We start from the raw sequence: 21,119 nt of genomic DNA on the forward strand, positions 1-21,119 counted from the left end.
CAACTTTCCCAAGTTTCGTCTTCAACCCTCTCAAGTGTTGGAGCCCTACTCGACACCACTCTTCTACGAGCTTTTCTACCTCAACAAAGACAAAACTTTAACTTTCACTCTGCAAATCATCTCAGTAAGACAAATGATAGGTCTCATGGCATCCACAGTTCATGTCACCTTCTTCACACGACTTCATAAGAACATAAGAATTGCCGCTGCTGGGTAAGACCAGTGGTCCATCATGCCCAGCAGTCCGCTCCCACGTCCCCTGGTTGGCTTCTTAGCTTGCTTACAGAACTGAAGAACCGCGAGCTGACGTCAGGCGGGAAGGCACTTGCGCGTGGGCAGTCTCAAAGCCTTACAAAGCTTAAAGTGACGGTGCACTTTTCACTGTCCGTACCATGCTCTGTGGATGATGTCGCCCACATGTGAGAATATCTGCCTGCTGTCCCTGGATAACACCTGTTATGGTAAGTAACTGTGTCTTGAGATTCTGAATTTTGCTTTCCAATTTTGACTGTTTGATATGGAATCATGTAAGGCCTTTATCAATGCAGTAATAGTATCTAGCCAATATGTGTAATTTTGAAGGGAAATACTTCCATCCACTTTAGATACATAAGAAAGCTGTCAGCTGTTCTTAGAAGGATTCAAGTCAGCACCAGCTTAAAGTTCCTACTTGTCCCTTACGGGTCAGGGAATAATTGTATCAAGGGGTCTACCTTTGGGTTTCTGCATCTTAATCTATCAGACTGAACATCAATTCCCATGCCTTGAAAATGGCAGCTACTGCTCAGATGTGTTTAACAGTTTCTAGAGAATAAAATATCAAAAAGCAAAACAGAATTAGTTTGGTTCCACATTTTCTCTTATATTTGAGTGAGGTTCTGGAGGAGGAGAGCTTACCCACATTGAGATAATAGGAGGGTTTAATTTGTGGAACAATGTAGCCATAGGTGTTCCATGGACAGTAGCAACAGAAAAAAAGGAGCTGGGCTAGGGAGAAGAGACTGTTCACTGCTCTGCTCCAGGCTCACCCCTCTCCTTCTTTCCTATAGGCTGCTTGGAAGGTAGGGGCTCCAGTACAACATCTGTGTTGCTCTGGAATATGAAAAGAAGTGGCGGAACTGTGTTCCAATCCATTCCCCCAGAAATGAAGCCCTTGGTAGTAGTAAATCAGATTAGGTACCATCTGTATATAAGAAGAAATCTTTTTAAGTGTCTGCAGACCCTAGTAGCTTAATTTTTAATGTACAAGTGTTGCAGACTTGCCTTCTTTAGATAGGTAAATGTGAAAATAATTTGTTCCTTAGCAAGGGCTTTGCAGAAACTTGGCTAATTCCAACTAATCGTCATAGGGTTCTGTGGAAGTTTCTATCATGTGAAGCTTTAGGGTCAACAGTGCAAGTGATGTGGAAGAGAGGTGAAATCGGAGCTGGAGGTCTTACTTTTGTTTCCTTCCTTTGTTAGCTTGCCTGGGTTCTGTTCTGTGATATCATATGTCTTGATTATGATGGGAACATTCTGGATGCCTGTACATATGCCTTGCTGGGGGCCTTAAAGAATGGTATGTTAACAGCTAAGTTTAAAAACAAGTTTTATTTTGTTTCCCACTATTACATTGATTCAAGCTACTCTGGGCTTACTGTACTCAGTGCTGATGGGAAGAGTTCCCCACACTGTTGCGTGTAAACAATAATAATGGGGGCAATGTCTCCAAGTGGGTTAGTTCTGCACATTAAAAAAAACAACCCTTTGTGTGCTATATACATTTCCCAAAGCTAACATATTTTAGTCAATAAATTTCGTTTTTTACCTTTGTTGTCTGGAGACTTATTTTTCCATAAAGTTGGTCCCAGTTTCTTTTTTCTGCTTTCTCATCTTCTGTAAATTCTTCTGTTGTTGTCCATTGGTTCCTCCTACCAAGGTCCAGCATTTATCCCTTTCTCATCTTTCATGCCTGCCCACCAGCCCCATGCCCAACCTTTCTCCTTCTATCACCCCTCTCTAGCACCATGCCACATCTCTCCCTCCATTCCCTTCACCACTATGTCCTACATACTCTTGCATCCATTTCAGTCTGTCCCACTGTTCCCTTTCCACCATAATATTTCTCCCTCTCATCTGTACCTCACTCCCTCCCTATTACCAGAAATTTTCTTTTCTTCCATTCCTGTGTACACAACCATCTCTTTCCCTCCCTTCCTCCCTCCCAAGTTCATGCCTTCTGTGTCCAAAAACACATTCCCTCCCCCACCTCAGCATCTCTTTCCCTCCATTCCTCTCTCCAATGCCTTCTGTGTCCAAAAACGCATTGCCTTCCCCACCTCAGCATCTCTTTCCCTCCCTTCCTCTCTCCCAAGTTCATGCCTTCTGTGTCCAAAAACGCATTCCCTCCCCCACCTCAACATCTCTTTCCCTCCCTTCCTCTTTCCCAAGTTCATGCCTTGTGTCCAAAAATGCACTCCCTCCCCCACCTCAGCATCTCTTTCGCAAGTTCATGCCTTGTTTCCAAAAACGCACTCCCTCCCCCACCTCAGCATCTCTTTTCCTCCATCCTCTTTCCCAAGTTCATGCCTTGTGCCAAAAACGCACTCCCTCCCCCCCTTTTGTGTTCCGCCTCCCAGCCCTCATCTGTAAGCAAAATGGAGCTTGAGCCGCGAGGCTCGTCTTCTTTTCCCTATCTGCCCTGCCGCAGCACATAGCCGAACAGAAATCCTCCCAATGTCAGCGCTGACGTCAGGGGAGGCCAGGCATATGCAGTGAAGGTAGGAGTCCCGGAATACGCGACAGCAACAGGAAGTTGCAAGTCAGCTGATACCAGCACTGGAGCCTCTCTTCCTGTCTAGTGTGCAGTTTGTGGAGGGGACCTGAATCCTTCACGGACCAGCAAGAAACTTTTGCGGACCGGCGGTTGAAGAACACTGGGCTAACCCACTAAAGTATTTGGCCTAGTTGTACATGTGGCCAATGGGATTAACCTGTTCAATTACATACAAAAATTTGCAAAATTAATTGAGTTTTAGCTTAGTTTACTTTTTTATAGGTAAATATTGATATCTTGGTATGCTAGATCCAAAAAGCCGCCAATTGTCAAAATTGAGGGTCAGCCTGTTTGTAAGACCCATCAAAATGATCTTTTGTCAAAGTTCAACAGGTGTCTACTAGTGAAGTATCTGAATTGTGGGTTTGCAGTTGGCTCTTATCCTATTTAACAACAAAATGTCCTCAGACAGTGTAAGCAACGTGCATGCTACTCAAACTGTTGTAGAAAAAAATCTGCTAGATAGAGACCTCAGAGCTTTAGGCTTTTCAGGAATTTTGTTACTTACAGTTATAGCTGGCTGTTCTTCCCTACAAGTGGGTGCACTGTACATGATCCTAGGATGAGGAGTAGAGTTGTAGAACCCCCTGTGTGGATATTTCTTAAGTTTGGTAGTACTAGGTTTTGCAATGCAGGAAGGTCCCTTCATTCACATAGTAAACTTGCTCTTATTTTGTGTCCAGTACGATTGCCATCGGTCAAGATAAATGAAGAAACTGGTTTAGCAGAAGTCTGTGTGAAAGAGAAGAGGCCGTTGAAAATTAGAAAGAATCCAGTTGCTACATCATTTGCTATATTCGATGAGTAAGTTGCATTAATAAGAATGTAAATTTCTTAGGTGTTTTCAGTAGGGTCTTAGCCACATATATATTCAGTTAATAGAAATTTTATGAAAGACATTATATCAAATGAATAAATGTATGTTTAGTGGCTGAATCTTATTACTGAATGTATGATATTTTGGCCTTCCCTTAGTCTGTCCCAAACTGTGTCCCTTTCTGAACACAGTAGCATTGGTTTGTTTATGAATAAATAGCCAAAGTTATATCTCATCACAACCTACTAGCTCAAGCCTACTAACTACCTCTGCACTCCTCAAAATACAGATCTATTCTTATCTCTTTATGAATGGTATCTTCTTCTGTCTTATTTGCATTTCCATAATTTCAAACTGTAAGTATATATATATATATATATATATATATATCTTCTGCAAATTTAAACTACAAAAAGCACTTATGCAGCTAGCGCTATTTACTGTATGGTACTTAAAAGAACAGATCTGTATTTTCACATGATGGAAACAGCTGAGGAGAGTTTTATGTACACTTTAGGAATGAACACATGCAAAGTGAGAAAGTATTGAACCACTTGATTACTTGTACAAAGGCTGCAAAAATACATACTAGCAGGAATTTTTTAGGAGCAAGACAGGCAGAACTTTGATCCTTAAGTGCCAGGGGTCAATTAAGGTTTCAGGACTACCAAATTATAGCAAATCAACCTCCTCCTCATACCACATGAACAGAATCAAGAAGATAGCTATGCAAGACTGTCTTCATGGTTCCCATGGTGCCACTTAGGAAGGAAGCACATGGTAGGGCTAGTAGAAGCAGCTTTGATGAGGAATTTTGGTGACCTGATGCCTGGGCAATTTCCAGTGCTCACTCTTACTAGAGGCTATATCGCAGACAGCTTATGCCACTAGACATATTTAAACTTGGTGGTGTGTATATATATATATATGTGTGTGTGTGTTTGCAGGTGTTAACGTTAAATACTAAATAGGGTGCTATGTTTTGATTTAATTATGTGCCAGACTAGTTATATTTTCAGATGAGGCCAATTTTGTTAAAAGGAATCACACAAAAAACAATGGGAACGGACAATGAACACTCCACTGAGGGTCACTGATGTAGAAAGGTCTTGTTTATTTCAATAAAGGACACACAAACTGTGGAACCGACACAGCACTGTGTTTCAGTGACGATTGTTCAATCTAATTCTTACTTCACATTTAGGAAATTATTAAAGACCTATTTATTTGATAAATAAGAATATTAATTTTTATATATTTAAATGAGGTCTTTTGTTTCTATTCTTATTGTCATAGTATGTTTTAATTTTTTAATAATTTTTAATATTGTACATGAATGTTTTTAACAATTGTATTACTTTTATTATATAATTTTAGATTGTATGTAGATAGTGTGTTCTATGAAATTGTACCATGTGCTGAAATGTCTCAGTATTTTCCTGTTGTGAACCGCCCAGAACTACTGATTGGGCGGTATACAAGAAAATAAATTATTATTATTATGCTTCAGGGGTCACTAACTCTGTAGTGTTGTAATCCACGGGTCACAAGCCCTTTGTTAATACAAGGCTGAATCAATCAAACACACAAAAAAAGGGCCAAGCGCAGGAAAGCTGTTGAAGCAGTTCAAAAACTTGTGACCTGTGGATTACACTAGAGATTTAGTGACCCCTGATGCAAGTGTTTCGTCACCACAGTTTGTGTATGTCCTTTATTGAAATAAACAAGACCTTTCTACATCAGTGACATATTCATTGTCCATTCCCATTGTTTTTTTGTACGATTTTGAACCCGTGGGTTTTTTTGTCCTGTTGGACTCTTGTTTATTGAAGTAAACACTACATAGATTTATTGCCCCTGGACCACTGGCTCCCAACCTTTATTTTGTCACACTACACTGGCCACAAGGTTCACGTCGCTGTAATATAGCATCACCTTTCTTCCCTCCCCGTTGTCATTGTTTCTTTACCCTCCTTAGCTATTCATCTATCTCTCATTTCTATTCCATAATCTCCTTATTTTGTCTAACACAGCCAGCTTTCCTCTGCAGTCAGAACTAGGTAGAGCACTGTCTCTCACCTAGCCTGATGGCAGAGGAAGTAGCAGGCAAATACTACTTTTGCCCACCCAAACTCTCCTGTATACTGACAGCTATGGTTAGCCATTGGAAAAGATTTGCCTCATACGGGTTTGGAAATGTTAGATTGAGAAACAGTTGCTTAGGGTTTAGCCACTAAAGGAAACATCAAAGGCCATGCACAATTAACAAATGTGAGCAACTGGAAGTGCTTGGACAATTGCTAGCTGCTATAGCTGGAACACAGTGAAGAAAATCCTGCAGATGTGTAACACAGGAAAATGTTTTAGGTCACCCATCCCATATGTCACTACAGAATAGAGTTCAACAAATTGCTCTGGAGTTGGAAATACAAATATCTGTTCCTTTCAACTAGCCCTGAAAACCTCATTACTTATGTACAAAATCTCTCACTGACCAGCTTCATGAAATAAGCAGAGGGGCTGTTCCATCCTAAACAGATAGCACGAAAGAGAAGTTTTATTAAATTGGGTTCATAATGATATAAATGTGAGATGAGCTTCTTTGTAAAGGAATTGCTAGTTTACCCCTGCCCAAGGGGGGAGCACCTGGAAAGAAAAGTTATGTTGCTTCCAAAACCCTGTAATTTTTTTTTTTTTAACTTAGACCACTATGCAGCAATTCTTATTAAGACAGGACAAAGGATATTGTTTTTTGTGCTATTTCAAATGAAAATTTATAATATTAAACAACAATATTTACATAATAGGTAATTTTATTTAGTAAAACTTGGGGTCATGCATAAAACAAACAGGTGAGAAAAGTATACTTTGCCTGACTATGAAAAATCTGAGTAGCAAGAAATCAGTTGTCTCTTCAAAATATGATTTCCTGCAGTTAATAACAATGGCCCTTTCTAAAATTGTATATTACGCACTACTAGTTTGCTTCCAAGTCTTAACACTCAACGCATAATTAAACTCTGGAACTCGTTGCTAGAAGATTTGGTAAAAGCAATTAGCATGGATCATGTCAGTTCTAGTGAAGCTTTAGGGCAGGGGTGTCCAACCTTTTGGCTTCCCTCATTGGTCGAAAAAAAATGTTTCTGGGGCTGCACAAACGCTACAGCAAGACAGAGGAGGGAGCCAGCAAGACAGTAAACACCCAGGGGCAGCAGAGGAAAACACTGCATCGCCCTCGACCGGGGCCGCACAAAATACTTCACTGGGCCGCATGCGGCCCTCGGGCCACAGGTTGGACACCCCTGCTTTAGGGTAACTGACAACTTTTGTGTAAAAGAACACAACATTAATGATGGCTGAAAAGTTTAATTTCTTGGCCAAAAATTTAGTTAAAACCCCCCCCACCTTCCTGTTAACGCTAACAAAAGCATAAAAATCCATAAAAGAGAGAAAGATTTACTAAGCTGTAAAACGCCTCATAAAATGGGTTGAACATGCAACAATTAAAATTTTTAGCCTCTTGTCCATGATTTAACTATCTTCCAATAATTATAACTTTGCTAATATAGCTTAATTTTGTAAATCATGCTGACTGCCCCTAGGAGCAGTCCAATGAATCCTCTGATCAGTCTGACCAACAATTGGAGCAAGTCAATTTAACCACAGTTAACATAAGACCTGCAGTGCTGCACAGACATGCTGCTAGTCCTCACTTAGACCAAGGAGGTGGTTCATCCAACAGATGCCTGAAGCTGCAACCAAACTGGTCCTACTGCTGACATGCTCTCTAAATGATCTATTGCTCTCCTTTAAAAAAAAAAAAATTCAGCTGCTACAGGCAGCCTATCCTGACAGAAGCATAACTTTATTTTTATAAACAGGCCTAGGGGCAAGGACTCAGCCTGTGCTGGTAGGGGTCTTACAGAACCTTGTCCAGATGTGTAAGGCACCTACTCACAGGCAAGGGCCTCAAGCCTAGGTGTGTAAAAAGACTCCCAACTCAACCAGGTAGCAGCCCACAGACTGATCATAGGAGAAGAAAATGCCAGTGGAGGAACTCTAGCGGCAAGATGCTAGCTTGGGTGCATGGCTAAAAAACAACTACATCAGTCCAACCTATACCATTTGCTAGAGGTATAGAAATAATGACTAGCTCTAAGCTGCATCTGCTGTTAGATTTCAGTGGCATATCTGTTTTTCTCTATCTTCATCTGCTGAGAGGGAGATATAATCCACTAGTGGAGACTGGTCTAGCTGGATGCTAAGGAAGATACTTTTTTAAAATCATATTTTGTTTGCACTAGTATTAATCAAATTCCTGATAATGTTTTGATGAGAACAGTTTTATACATAGATCTCAGAACATATAGCACTGTTTCATTTCCAAATAAATATTGTATTTTTAGTTGGTAAGTCAGAAGTCACCGTTCTGAACTGATGTAACAGTTTGTGTGATGGGGAGATCATTTTGCTTAACTTCTGTTTGTGTGTATCGATAGTACATTATTGATTGTGGACCCCACTACAGAAGAGGAGACACTGGCAACTGGAACAATAACCATTGTAATGGATGAAGATGACAGACTCTGTGTTCTACGGAAACCAGGTATTTTGTGGTGAGATAGCACAATCCATGATTTCTTATATACTGTCAGCTAGTTAAGTCTCCCTGTCTAAGATGTAAAGAGGTAGCCTGAATCTCTAAGCTGTTGCTTTATGTATTTGCAAGTGGCATTCTATTAAAAACAACCTGGTTTTATGCACAGCTGCTGTGGTTAGTTTGAGTATTGTCACTATCCTTTTTATTGTTTGAGGATAATTCTGCTCTCCTGCTTTACTTTAAAGAACAGGTAGCATATCCTTGTATAGCAGTACTTCTCAATCTGATTCTACTGGAAGCTTTCAGGATTACCACAGTGAATATGTATATGAGAGATTTGCATATGCAGGTTCTCTAACCTAGTGATTCCCAACCCTGTCCTGGAGGAACACCAGGCCAATCGGGTTTTCAGGCTAGCCCTAATGAATATGCATGAGAGAGATTTGCATATGATGGAAGTGATAGGCATGCAAATTTGCTTCATGCATATTCATTAGGGCTAGCCTGAAAACCCAATTGGCCTGGTGTTCCTCCAGGACAGGGTTGGGAACCACTGCTCTAACCTATGCAGGTTTATCTTGTATGTTTGCATTGTGGTAATCCTGAAAACCTGACTAGCTAGGTGTGCTTAGGGGAGAGCTGAGATGTAGAGCCTCTGGTAGAAATGCATACGAGTCTTTAACCAGTGGGTTATTTACCTCTACTCGTAAGTTGTATAGAAGACATCATTCACATTCTTTTCATCTCTGCCTTCTGTAGCAGTAGGCTATGCTGCAGCTCCTCAGTTCATACCAAAGTACTATAAGAGGAAAAAGAAAAAAGTAGGGGTATGGGGAATTCCCCAGCAAAGCCAAATCTGTTCAACTCTTGAACAAATACAATTAAAGAACCCAATAACAACAACAACATCAAACAAGGTGGACCTGAACAAGCCACCTACCTGAGTGCAACTGGCACACTTATGTAGTTCTCACATTCTCACACTGAGACAGCAAGCATGTTAATTGAAATCTGATAGGGCGGGCTTTCAAGACTCGTTTACCTTTCTACTAGGAAAAAAGATTATCAAGGTAAGAACCTAATCTTATCTTATCTTCTAGTGCAAAAGGCATATGAGTCTTGAACCAAAGCAGTCCACTAAGCTTGCTGTGGATCCAGAAGTGCTGTCCAGTTATGCCACTTCATCCACCCTGTAAAGTTTCATGAAAGTATGGAGGGTGGACCACATAGCTGCCCTACAAATCTCCTTGGGTAAAACTGCCCAGGACTCCACCCATGAAGAAGCCATACTCCTCATAGTGCGCATCCTCAAAAGAAATTGGTGGTTGCTTACCACACCAGATATATTCTAAAGAACTAGTCATGTAAATCCATCTTGAAATGGGAGTCTTACAAGCCCCCTTCCCCAGGCATCTAGGACTCATTAGTACAAAGAGATGATTTGAGAGATGAAAATCATTCATTACCTCAAGCCAACAGAGAACTCTCCTAATGTCCAGCAACACCAAACTTTTATCCTTTCTTTTCTTGTCGAATCCATAGTAGCCAGACTTCCTGATTTATGTGGAAGACCCAAACCACCTTTGGCAGAAAGGAAGGTACCATACACAGCGAGACCCCACCCACCGTAAATATGAGGAAAGGCTCTCTGCACAACAGAGCCTGGAGTTCTTGAGACCCTTCTCACTGAGGTGACAGCTACAAGTAAAACCGTCTTAATGGTAAGATCCATTAGCAACGCCTCTTGTAAGGAATTGTACGGGGCCTTACTGGGGGCATGCAAAACACTGTTAAGATTCTACGATGGAAATGGATATTGCACAGAGGAATGCAGCTGCAACTCTCTCTTCAAAAAATCTGGCTTTTGCAGGATGAGAGGTTAAAAAAAGTTTCTCAACTCAAGCCCCAAAGCTTGAGAGGCCTGCCACCTGCATTTTGAGGGAACCAACCTCCAGGCACTTCTTGAGTTCATCTTGAAGAAACACCAGGATTACTGACATGGAGCTCCACCTTCAGCTTAGCACACTAGCGCTGAAACATTTTTCATGTTCAAATCTATTTTATTAAGCAACAGTAAATACAACAGCAATAACAAACATGGTATGCATTTTCATCAAACACCCGTGGAGGACTGGACTCTTATGTCCTCCCCGGACCCACCATACCCCCACCCCCCTACCAAGAAGCCCCTACCCCCCCCCCACCCCACCCCACCCCATCCCCCCACGGACACCAAAAAACTCGTAAGCAGGGAACAGCAGAGACACATAGAAGCACAGGTTCAGAGGTGGAGTCTATTCAAGACCCGACTACGACTCTCAGGAGCCAAAATGTTCAAATATGGAGTCCAAGTGCGAACAAAGTCTCTGCTCCGGCGTCGAGAAGAATGAGCCAAATGGGCCTCCCAACCCATAAGTTCATGGAGACGATTCCTCCAGCACCAGAATGAAGGTGGTTCAGAAGACAGCCAGCAACACAAGATACATTTCTTCCCCAAAATAAAACATTTACTAAGAAATAATTTTTCATAAGAATTATACATATACAAGAATGAAAAATGGGCAAACAGCATAGACTGCACGGATACTGGCACAGGGGTCCGCAACAAACCCTGTAAAAAGGAGGCCATCTCCGTCCAGAAGGTCTGAATCCCCTCACAACTCCAGAGACCATGAAAGTAAGAATTCCTTGGCATAGGCTGCGACAACTACTAGTGTCTTAGATCTTAGGAGGGTAGCTATGACCATCTCTGAGTAGCCCTTGAGTGCTTAGGCTAAGTGCGCTCAAGAGCCATGCCATAAGCCCAGTGTTCTGGATCCTTCAGGTTAATTAGACCCTGTGAAAAAAGAGTCAGATTAAGTGGCAGTTAGAGACACTTGTCCCTCTGTAGCCAAACCAGCCAATCTGGAGCCACTAGGATTACCAACCCCATGTGGGTAGATTCGGCAAATGACTCAGCCTATCATGGACCATGGAGGAAACATGTAGAACAACCCTTTCTCTGGTTAAGGTTGTACTAGACAGGGTAGGGAACTCCGGTCCTCGAGAGCCGTATTCCAGTCTGGTTTTCCTCAGTGAATATGCATTGAAAGCAGTGCATGCAAATAGATCTCATGCATATTCATTGGGGAAATCCTGAAAACCCGACTGGAATAAGGCTCTCGAGGACTGGAGTTCCCTACCCATGTACTAGAGCAGGGGTGTCCAATGTCGGTCCTCGAGGGCCGCAATCCAGTCGGGTTTTCAGGATTTCCCCAATGAATATGCATGAGATCTATTAGCATACAATGAAAGCAGTGCATGCAAATAGACCTCATGTATATTCATTGGGGAAATCCTGAAAATCTGACTGGACTGCGGCCCTCGAGGACCGCCATTGGACACCCTTGTACTAGAGTGTCCATGCCGGTGCTTCTGGATTCGAATATTCAGCTGAAGAACAGAGAGCCTTTGTTTGTTTGTTTTTTGTTGGCTGCCGAAAGCATCAGATCAACCTTCAGATGCCCTCCAGCGACTCAATACTGTCAAAGGCCTTCCAGGACAAAAAACACTACCCTGGGTCCAAGGTCTGCCAGCTGAGATAGTCGGACTGCACATTGTCCATGCCCACTACCTGTACTGCTTATAGAGCCTGCAGCTGGACTTCTGTCTAGCAAAATGACAACTGGGCCTCCCTGCTTGTTGACATTATTCACCCTGATCATTTTGCCTTCCAGGGTATTCTTCAAAGTCTGCAGCACTAGATGAATTGCTCACAGCTCCAATCTGTTGGTAGACCATTTCCTCTGAGAAGGGTAACCATTTGCCCTGAACTGGATGACCTTTACAATGACACTCAGCCATGACTGGCATCTGTTGTCAGGATCACTTAGGATAGGTCGAGAGGAAAGCCTTTGAAAAATTATTCTGGCTTGAACCACCAACGCCAGCTTTGATGCGCCTCTGCCATCTAGGTCAGCAGCATCTGGAGAGAATCCGTCTGTGGAGACCAGTGAAACAATAACATGTCCTGGAGAGCGTGCCCATGGCTTTGATCGCTACCATTAACCCCAGCAACTGTAGATGGTGTCAAGCTGTAGGAGCAGGCTTTGCACAGATATCCAAACTCTGGTGTCTTGGCTTCAATTTGCATGGCTGTGGCAGAAAAACATGGCCTTCTACTGTGTTAAGTGGATCCCTAAGTATTGATTGTGCTGGCTCTTCCAAAAATTGATGATTTAGCCCAGATCTTGCAACAGATTAGACAGACACTTTCAACTTACATGTGGAAAGTAAAACTGAGAAGCTGCAATACAGCCCACTGATAACAGGAGGCAAAGCCGAAAACAATGTGAATGATGCCTTCTAAACAACTCGTGAGTAGAGGTGAATAACTCACTGCTTCAAGACTCGTATGCCTTTTTGCACTAGAATACTAGTTTCTAGGGATGGGCTTTTATTTGTGATGACATAAGAACCCAGCAGAGAAAACATCCCATTCCAGGTTTTGTTTTCTGGAAATAGCATGTACTTTTTCCAGTAGTGGAACCACCATACATAGGCAAAATAGTGCACATGCGTAAACACAGGACAAGTGTGTGCTCTGTTTTTGAACTATGTTCTTTTTTCCATTGACAAATTACTATCTCAATTAGTTATTTGTTTTGTTATTTTAAAAAATCTACTTTTTTCCCCCAAGTAATGTTTTCAAAATCCAGTCCTGTAGATGATAGGTATATGCTTTTTGTGTTTCATTGAGCATAAGGTAGAATAGCTTATTTGTGAGCCTGATTCTGATCCTGGACCCCCAGCACCTGAAAGAGCAGGATTTCAGCAGCAGCATCCAAACAACGAAACCAGGCTGGAAGTCGGTTATCTTCAAGCTAATTGTCTTAAAAAGAAGTCAAGATGGTTGTAGTAAAAGAGATACCCTCCTGTTTAAAGGATTATTTCTATTAATCATGTTCTTACCTTATCCTGCAAAGCAGGACACAGATGAATTACTTGAATATACTCCACCCATAGCTGCCATGAACTCGGTAATTCTTAAAGACTAGTACAGTTAGGTATCAGCACACCGTATAAGCATTTGAATCTACAGGATGAAAACTCGTGCTTTTTTAATTCTTCAGGTGGAAGTGCCATGTCAGCAGAAAAACTTCAGGCCTGCATTAGTCGAGCAATAACAAGACACAAGGAAGTGAGGAAGCTCCTGGATGAAGTGATAGAAAGCATAAAGCCAAAATAAAAAGCACCAAAATCAGGCTGACTGAACTTGTAAAAACTGTATTCACTGCAATATCACAAACTTTATTTTATACTAAATAAATAGTTATTAAAATCTCCCACTACAGTCCTGTATTCTTTTTTTGCTATTGAAAGGTCTATATGATGGAAATTGAAATCATAAACCATTCAAAATGATTCATTAACTTTAGTTACAAATGTTTTGGTTTTGTAGAAAGCCCACACTTCTTATTGGAGACTCATGTCAAAGCATTCATTATTTTCCTATCCATCTTTAGATCTACTGGTTAGGAACACCTTTATCCTTTAAAAGCAGGTGGGAAACATAAAACCTTGATCCATGCTGATATGTCCTGTGTGTGGGAATATGAGGCTCAGGACTTTGGCTTGGATGATGTGCCTCTCTTCCATTTACTTTTTGATTGGATGCCTGAATAGTGCTGTACTTGTGGAGCTGTTTGCACTGCTGTCATAACCGTTGGATACTGTAAGAATTGTGACTGCTGTCAGGGGCAGAAAGGGAAGGTATAAAAGGCTGAGACGCAAACCTTACCCTAAGGGAGAGTTAATGAGGGAATATTAAATTGGAGGGGGATGTGATACATCACCTCTCTGTGATAGCAATCAAAACAGTTTTGTACCTAGGAATAGAGGGTTAAGTGACTTGCCCAGAGACGCAAGCAACTGCAGTAGGCATTGAACCCAGTTCCTTGATTCTCAAGCCCACCACACTAACCATTGGGCTAAGACTAGCACATCATGGGGACATCTACAAGAAGTCTGTCCACTGATAGAAGTAGCCTCAGAAACTTATTAAAAGATGGGTTTGCAATATAACACTTTCCATATTTAAAAGCATATATAGTGCAGCTATGGCTAGCAAAGCAGAAACTACCCACAGGAACATGATGTTACCTAGCAGATTGTATATGGCACAAATCCTCTTTAAATATTGGCAAATTGGCAGCAACACAGACAGGTTAAAACATTTATGAAAGTGTGGGATCCTTATTTAAGTATTTTAAACCTGACTGGGAGAAGTTTAATTTGTAATGGGGGAGGTTGAGAGCCTGGGCAGACTGGATGGACCATTTGGGTCTTTAGCTGCAATCATTTACTATGTTTAATGAATTCTAAGGGTTCTGTGGTGGACTGTAACTGGTATTGTTTGTAATGTACCCATATGGTGGGGGGCTAGGGTGGGTATTTCATTGTTATTTAGCAATTGGGTGACCCACTGCTGTATTGTGCAGTTCCTGTTTATGTTCTGTTGGGTGATCATCAATACAAAATTGTTGAAACAAAAAATTAAAAAACACCCTCAAGCATATTGTATTTTGAAGATTTCAAAGGCCAGGACCAGGGCAACCTTTTTAGGATAGTTAGAGCACTCGTATTGGAAGTACACTTCCCCTCCCCATTCGCAGGTTCAGCAATCGCGATTTCACATATTTGTGATTTTTTAGGGAGGGGGAAAAAAAGAAAAAACCCCCACAGTTTAGCCTTCCCCTCGGCGTCCCGGCCTTACCTGGTGGTCTAGCGGGCTTTCGGGGCAGAAGCTATCTTCCTACGCTCCTGCCCCATGTAGATCGCCAATAGGAAATGGCTGTGGGGAGTTCCTGTTGTAGTCTTGAGAGACTGCGGGAACTCACAGCAGCCATTTCCTATTGGCGAACTGCACGGGGCAGGAGCGTAGGAAGATAGCTTCTGCCCCAAAAGCCCGCTAGACCACCAGGTAAAGCCGGGATACCGGGGGGAAGGCAGGAGGGAGGCGGGGGGTGGGTCAGAACCGGACCAGAAGATATTCACGGTATTTCACCATTCGCGGTCCGGCTCTGCCCCTATCCCCTGCGAATCCGGAGGAAGAAGTGTAAGGTAAAAGCTGGAGTCACTGCTAAGGAAAGCTTTGCCTAAATCTGTTCATAGTAGAGGCAACATTACAGAAATGAAAGCAGACAGGGCAGAGGAGGCAGGGTGCCAACAGAAAGGTGGACTGCACCTCCATCTATGGGAGAGACATCTTCAATAGCTGAAACATGCAATGGAAATGTGGTGTGTGCAAATTGTATGCCGCCTGTCATGCCCATTTTGCTCTTCTCCCCTGTATAATAACCGTGTATCCTCCTCTGTTTGTTTGTAACTATATATGTTAACTTGTAACCTGTCCTGAGCTTTCTGGGAGGACAGGATATAAATCAAAATAAAGTAAATTACATTTGAAAATAGTATTGCAAACTATTAGGGAAGCTTGTTTTTTGTAAATTAAATAACTAAGGTGTACTGATTATGTAAATAGTGGTGATACTATCTCATGGCATGTGAGCACCAGCAAACAGTATAGGTTGCAGAGATAACATACTTTGATAAGGACAAAGATGCGTGAAAACCATTCATGTTATCTCAGCCAAGAGAGTTAAGGAAAGAGAATGTGATACATACCAGCAGCTTGCTGGGCAGATAGGGTCTGGTCTGGAATGTTAGACCCTTATTCAGACCCCTGGCAGGAAGAAGCAGCCTGTCACATTAGAGCACAATTTGTGCTATTGTAACAGAAAGGAAATTTAATAGCCGTGCATAAGAGTACTAAACTTGTGCATATTTTCTTAAGTGTGTGAACAACATAATGGATTCCAGCTTTCCACCTAAGCAACAGGCCCTGGTTTTTCTCCACTGTAGAAATCCACTCTCAATAACCATGCATTTTATGTCACTCAACTGAAGGCTAAAAATACTCTTACAAGACTTTAAGAATACTTAAATGTATGGCAAAGTATTTCACCACTGGCATCAGTGTACTGGTGGATGTCTTCTGCTATCTGATATTCATTCAATTTCTTTACCATTCTCCTAGGGGAACTCAGAACGATTTACATGAATTTATTCAGGTACTCAAGCATTTTTCCTTGTCTGTCCAGGTGGGCTCACAATCTCTCTAATGTACCTGGGGCAATAGTGGTTAAGTGGCTTGCTCAGGGCCACAAGGAATAGCTTTAACCATTGTGCCACATCATCTTTACTAATTACTATTTTAACCTTGTAAACCACATAGAAGTTTGTTTTAAGCCTTATGTGGTATATCAAATGTCAATAAATCAATCAATACTAGACCTCAGTGACACTGCAAACTGCTGTAGCTTCTTGCAGGTTTCTGGGTCTCGCTGCTTCTTGTCAGGTAGAAACCAATGTTTCAGCCACCATGCTGTGGCTTTCTTCAGGGTATGCTCTAAAGTCTGCAGTTTGACTTTGTAAATAGTGGGTTCACTGACCTTATTGGGAACAGGGCAGTCCACCAATTTGAATTTTGGTGGGAAAGTCAGTTGGCCAGAAATTTGAATTTTGTTGTGAAAGTTCATAGAATGGAAAAGTCTCTGGACTTTCCCACCAAAATTCAAATAGAGAGACTGCCCTGTTCCCAATCAGGTCAGTGAACCTACTTTTTACAAAGTCAAACTGCAGACTTCAGAGCATACCCTGAAGAAGAAAGCCACAGCATAGTGGCTGAAACATTGGTTTCTACCTGACAAGATGCAGTGAGATCCAGAAACCTGCAACAAGTACAATGCAGAAACACTAAGGGCTAGATTCAGTAAACTTACGTTCATGTACCGATGGCTTTACGATCGTTTCCCTACCCGATTTACTAAACAGCTGTGTGATCAAGATACAATCCACACCACATATGCTCATGAGGGGAAATTGCCTGCATAAGTAGGAAGGCAGCGATTCACTAAACAGAAGAAGGAACACCGGATTGGGCTTGCCGATCCAGAAAAAAGCGACTGCTGAGGACAAATCACTCATGTCCTTGACAACTGTCCTGCTCTCTGCCGCCCTGAAATCCCAGTATCAAAAATAAAACCATCAACATAAAACATATCCCTTGTGCAAAAAGCGCTCTGCTCTCTGCGACACCGCAGGTTTAAAGCGGGGCTGCACTATGGCATGTTCTGTTCCATTGAAATGATTCTTGTGGGGCCAGCGAGTGCAGCCACCCCTCCCCCTTTCATTTTGACCTCAAGCTTGTGCGGTGAGCATGCGCAGATCACATTTACAGGCAAAGAGGATGGTGTGTGCATGCATCTGGATCGCTCTGTAGCAATTCATGGGGTTGCTGTGGGACATGTGTCCGATCACTTCATTTGCATGAAGACTGTAGTGAATCGGTCACCTGCAAGACTCAGCCATGGATCACCCAGATCGATGAGTTTAGTGAATCTAGGCCTGAGAAAACATGCTGTAGCACACAGCAACAAAGAACCACTATTCAAAGCCAGTTAACCAACAATGGCTGCTGATTGTTTAAATAGTGGTTAATCAGCTGAGAATATTCAAAGAGAGAGAACCAGTTATCTCCACTGAGTATTCACAATTAGTGACTAATGGCTAGATTCACAAAGCCCCCCCCTAAGCTCACCGATCGTGTTTGCGATCGTGTACCGACATGATTCACTAACCTCGTGGCTGATCAACCTCCAATCCGATCCAAGCATGCAAATGAGGGGAAATTGCATGCAAAATTAGGAAGGCGGCGATTCACTAAAAAAAAAAATCAGGTACACCGACTGGGCTGGCCAATCAAAAAAGAAGCGACTGCTGGGGACCAATCGCTCACGTCCTTTCCGACTGTCCTGCTCTCTGCTACCCTTCGAGCCCATGGTTTTAATCTGCGGGTTTAAAGCAGGATTGGAACAGAACAGAACACGCCGTAGTGCAGCCCTGCTTTAAACCCAAGGGTTAAAACCACGGGCTTGCGAATAAAAGTCCACTCCGCTGACATTTTGGGCAGGTAGTAGCATCTGGTGGCTGGAAGCTGACCCTGCCACCTACAGTCTTGCTTTAGTGGATGAGCTCCTGGAAGAGACCGCTTGGCAGAATGGAACAAAAATGCACTAGCAGCGCGGCCAAGAAGGCCCTGGCCAGGAACATCAAGAACCCGGCCACCATGGACAGCATGGTGGCGAGCAGCAAAGGGCCACAAGACGCCCCTGTAGGGAGAAAGGGCAACTGCTTTTCAGAGGCTCTTGTCCCTTTACTGAGAAACTGGCTCTGAGCTCTTATCCCCCATGTGCTTTGGCAGCTTTTTTTTTGTGCGCTACAGAGGAGGGATGCCTGTTAAAAGTTTCTGGCTTTTTTTTTTCCGTTTTTGCTGTTAACTCCCCCCTCCCCCTTTGTTTTGGCCTCACTTGTGCGGTCTGAGCATGTGTCGGGATCACTCTTTAGTGATCCGTGTGGGGCGTGTCTCCGATCACGTCAATTTACACAAAGACTCATCGTGAATTGGTCACCTGGCCACGGATCAGAAAGGTAAGGTGGATTAGTGAATCTAGCCCTATAAGTTAAGTGGCTATATTGTGCAATAACCAGCAATATTCAGTGGGCAAATCACACCACCTAAACAGCAGTTCTATCTTTGCCCGTTACAACTTGACCGGTCAGAACTGAATATCCACTTAACTGATTAAGTTATAGGCAGTCAAAAAAAAAACCAAAACCTCCTAAGTTTATTTAAAATTTCTTATACCGCTCATCCGACTTGAGCGGTGTACAATAATAAAATCTATCAACATCATACATACATAAAAACCAATGTTAAAACTTAACAATAGGTCACGATAGGGGGAGTTAGTATAAAAAGACAAGAAACCAAGACAAACAGAAACGGAAGGCAAAAGGGAGAACTACAAAATTTTTCAAAGAGAAGAAAAATAAGGGTTGAGCAATAGGTGGGGAAATGAACTCTCTAGGGAGAGACAGAGAAGATTAGCCCTTAAAAGGGCATTTATATTTAAAAAGCACCCTGAAATAGAAATGTTTTAAATTTCGTCTTAAAATGGAATAAAGATGTTTCTTCACACAGATAATTGGGTGTGGAGTTCCAGAGGAGGTGGAGGTGCTGGTACTGCGAAATTGTTTGATCTCATAAAAGGCCCAGCCTTGAATATCCAGGCTCACCCCAGGACTTAGATGGGCTGCTATCCATGGTCTGAAAATTGGCCCCACTGATTCTATGTTCCCTTCCAATTCTCTTGATAAACCTTCCTTCACTTTAGTCATTTGGCTGCACTGTGTTCAAGTGTAATTTACATAAGCTCATTTGTGTCAGTATAAAAGACCTACTTCTCTCTCCCTATTCGCGGAGGTTAGGGGCAGAGCGGGCCTGCGAATAGGGAAAATTCACAAATAACTTTTGGCCCGGCTCTGACTCACCCCCGGACCTTACCTGGTGGTCTAGCAGTAACGCGGGGCAGGAGCGATCTTCCTACACTCCCGCCCCGCGCAGAGCTGTGCTGTGAGTTCCCGTGGTCTCACGAGGCTACAACAGGAACTCCCTGTTGTAGTCTCGTGAGACCACAGGAACTCACAACACGGCTCTGCGCGGGGCAGGAGTGTAGGAAGATCGCTCCTGCCTCGCATCACCGCTAGACCTCCAAGTAAAGTCCGTGCTCCTGGGGCAGCTGCTCGCCTCCTCCGCCTCCAATTGCCCCCCTCCGCTTCCGATCGCCTCCCTCCTTGCCGGCCGTTTTTTTTTAATGCGGGCTGCCATGGGGGGGGGGGCCTGGGGTAAACCCCCACGAATAATCAAAACCGCAAATAGGGAGGGGGGAAGTGTACTTCTTGACAATGCCAACTTGCTTTTTGATTCAAAGCATTATGTACCAAGTCAGTAAACATTTGAAAAGAAAAAATTAAATGGAATGAGAGAGTGCATAGGTTGAGGTCATCAAAGAAATTAAAATGTATTTGCCTTTGTTCCTTAGCAGTAGCACACACCAATAGCTTACTGAAAGCAGTTTACTAAGAAACTTTAGTAAGAACCGAACCTGTGTGGTCTTGAAAGCTCATGTGCTGCAGTAACACTGTTATTTTAATGAAAGGTTTCACAACTCCAGTAAGCAGACAAGTTTTGTGTAATCTGTGTATTGTAGCATAAAATGCTTATCTATAAATAATATTTATACATCACTTAAAAATATATTCTTTCTATTTGTTAAAAACACACTTCAACTTGTCTCACATTTAAGGATCAAGAAGCATACAAGGATTTTGAACCATTATTTCAGACAAAATTATAGTCATTGATTTAGGGCAGTGATTCCCAACCCTGTCCTGGAGGAACACCAGGCCAATCGGGTTTTCAGGCTAGCCCTAATGAATATGCATGAGAGAGATTTGCATATGATGGAAGTGATAGGCATGCTAATTTGCTTCATGCATATTCATTAGGGCTAGCCTGAAAACCCAATTGGCCTGGTGTTCCTCCAGGACAGGGTTGGGAACCACTGATTTAGGGGAAGATTCTCAAATTCTCGAGGTAAAATCTGATGGGCCGCTGTCGCAGGCGCTACTGTAACGATTTCAAAAAGGCAAGTCATTCAAAAAAAAACACGTATGCAAAAATGGAGGTTTGCTGGTGATAGCAATCGGCACTTGTGCAGAATAAACTCACAAATAAGAAGAAGAAAAAAAAAAAGACCCCAAATCAAAGATCAGCAGGATGGATGCCCACTCTCGCCGTCAAGCAACTCCTCCCCCTTGGCAGTGGGAGAATGTGCACTCTCGGCCGCCACTGCCATTAACTCCTTCCCCCCAGCAGCAGGAGGGTTGCCCACTCCATCTTGCCCCTGCCCCCCGCCTCCCCCTTGTTTATGAAGGCTGGCCGG

At 42.7% G+C, this 21,119-nt stretch overlaps 1 protein-coding gene across 1 annotated transcript in view; it reads left to right on the plus strand.

The window, feature by feature from the left end:
- EXOSC8 (exosome component 8) overlaps positions 1-13,556 on the plus strand; it is a 55,991-nt gene extending 42,435 nt beyond the window's left edge. The window contains exons 8-11 of the mRNA XM_033947993.1: positions 1,462-1,558; positions 3,499-3,619; positions 8,132-8,238; positions 13,344-13,556. Of these exons, the coding sequence (XP_033803884.1) occupies positions 1,462-1,558; positions 3,499-3,619; positions 8,132-8,238; positions 13,344-13,459 (441 nt within the window). The 3' untranslated portion in view covers positions 13,460-13,556. The remainder of the gene's footprint in view (positions 1-1,461; positions 1,559-3,498; positions 3,620-8,131; positions 8,239-13,343) is intronic.
- The last annotated feature ends 7,563 nt before the right edge of the window (positions 13,557-21,119 follow it).

This window comes from Geotrypetes seraphini, chromosome 6, assembly GCF_902459505.1.
Source record: "Geotrypetes seraphini chromosome 6, aGeoSer1.1, whole genome shotgun sequence".
Taxonomy (NCBI): domain Eukaryota; kingdom Metazoa; phylum Chordata; class Amphibia; order Gymnophiona; family Dermophiidae; genus Geotrypetes; species Geotrypetes seraphini.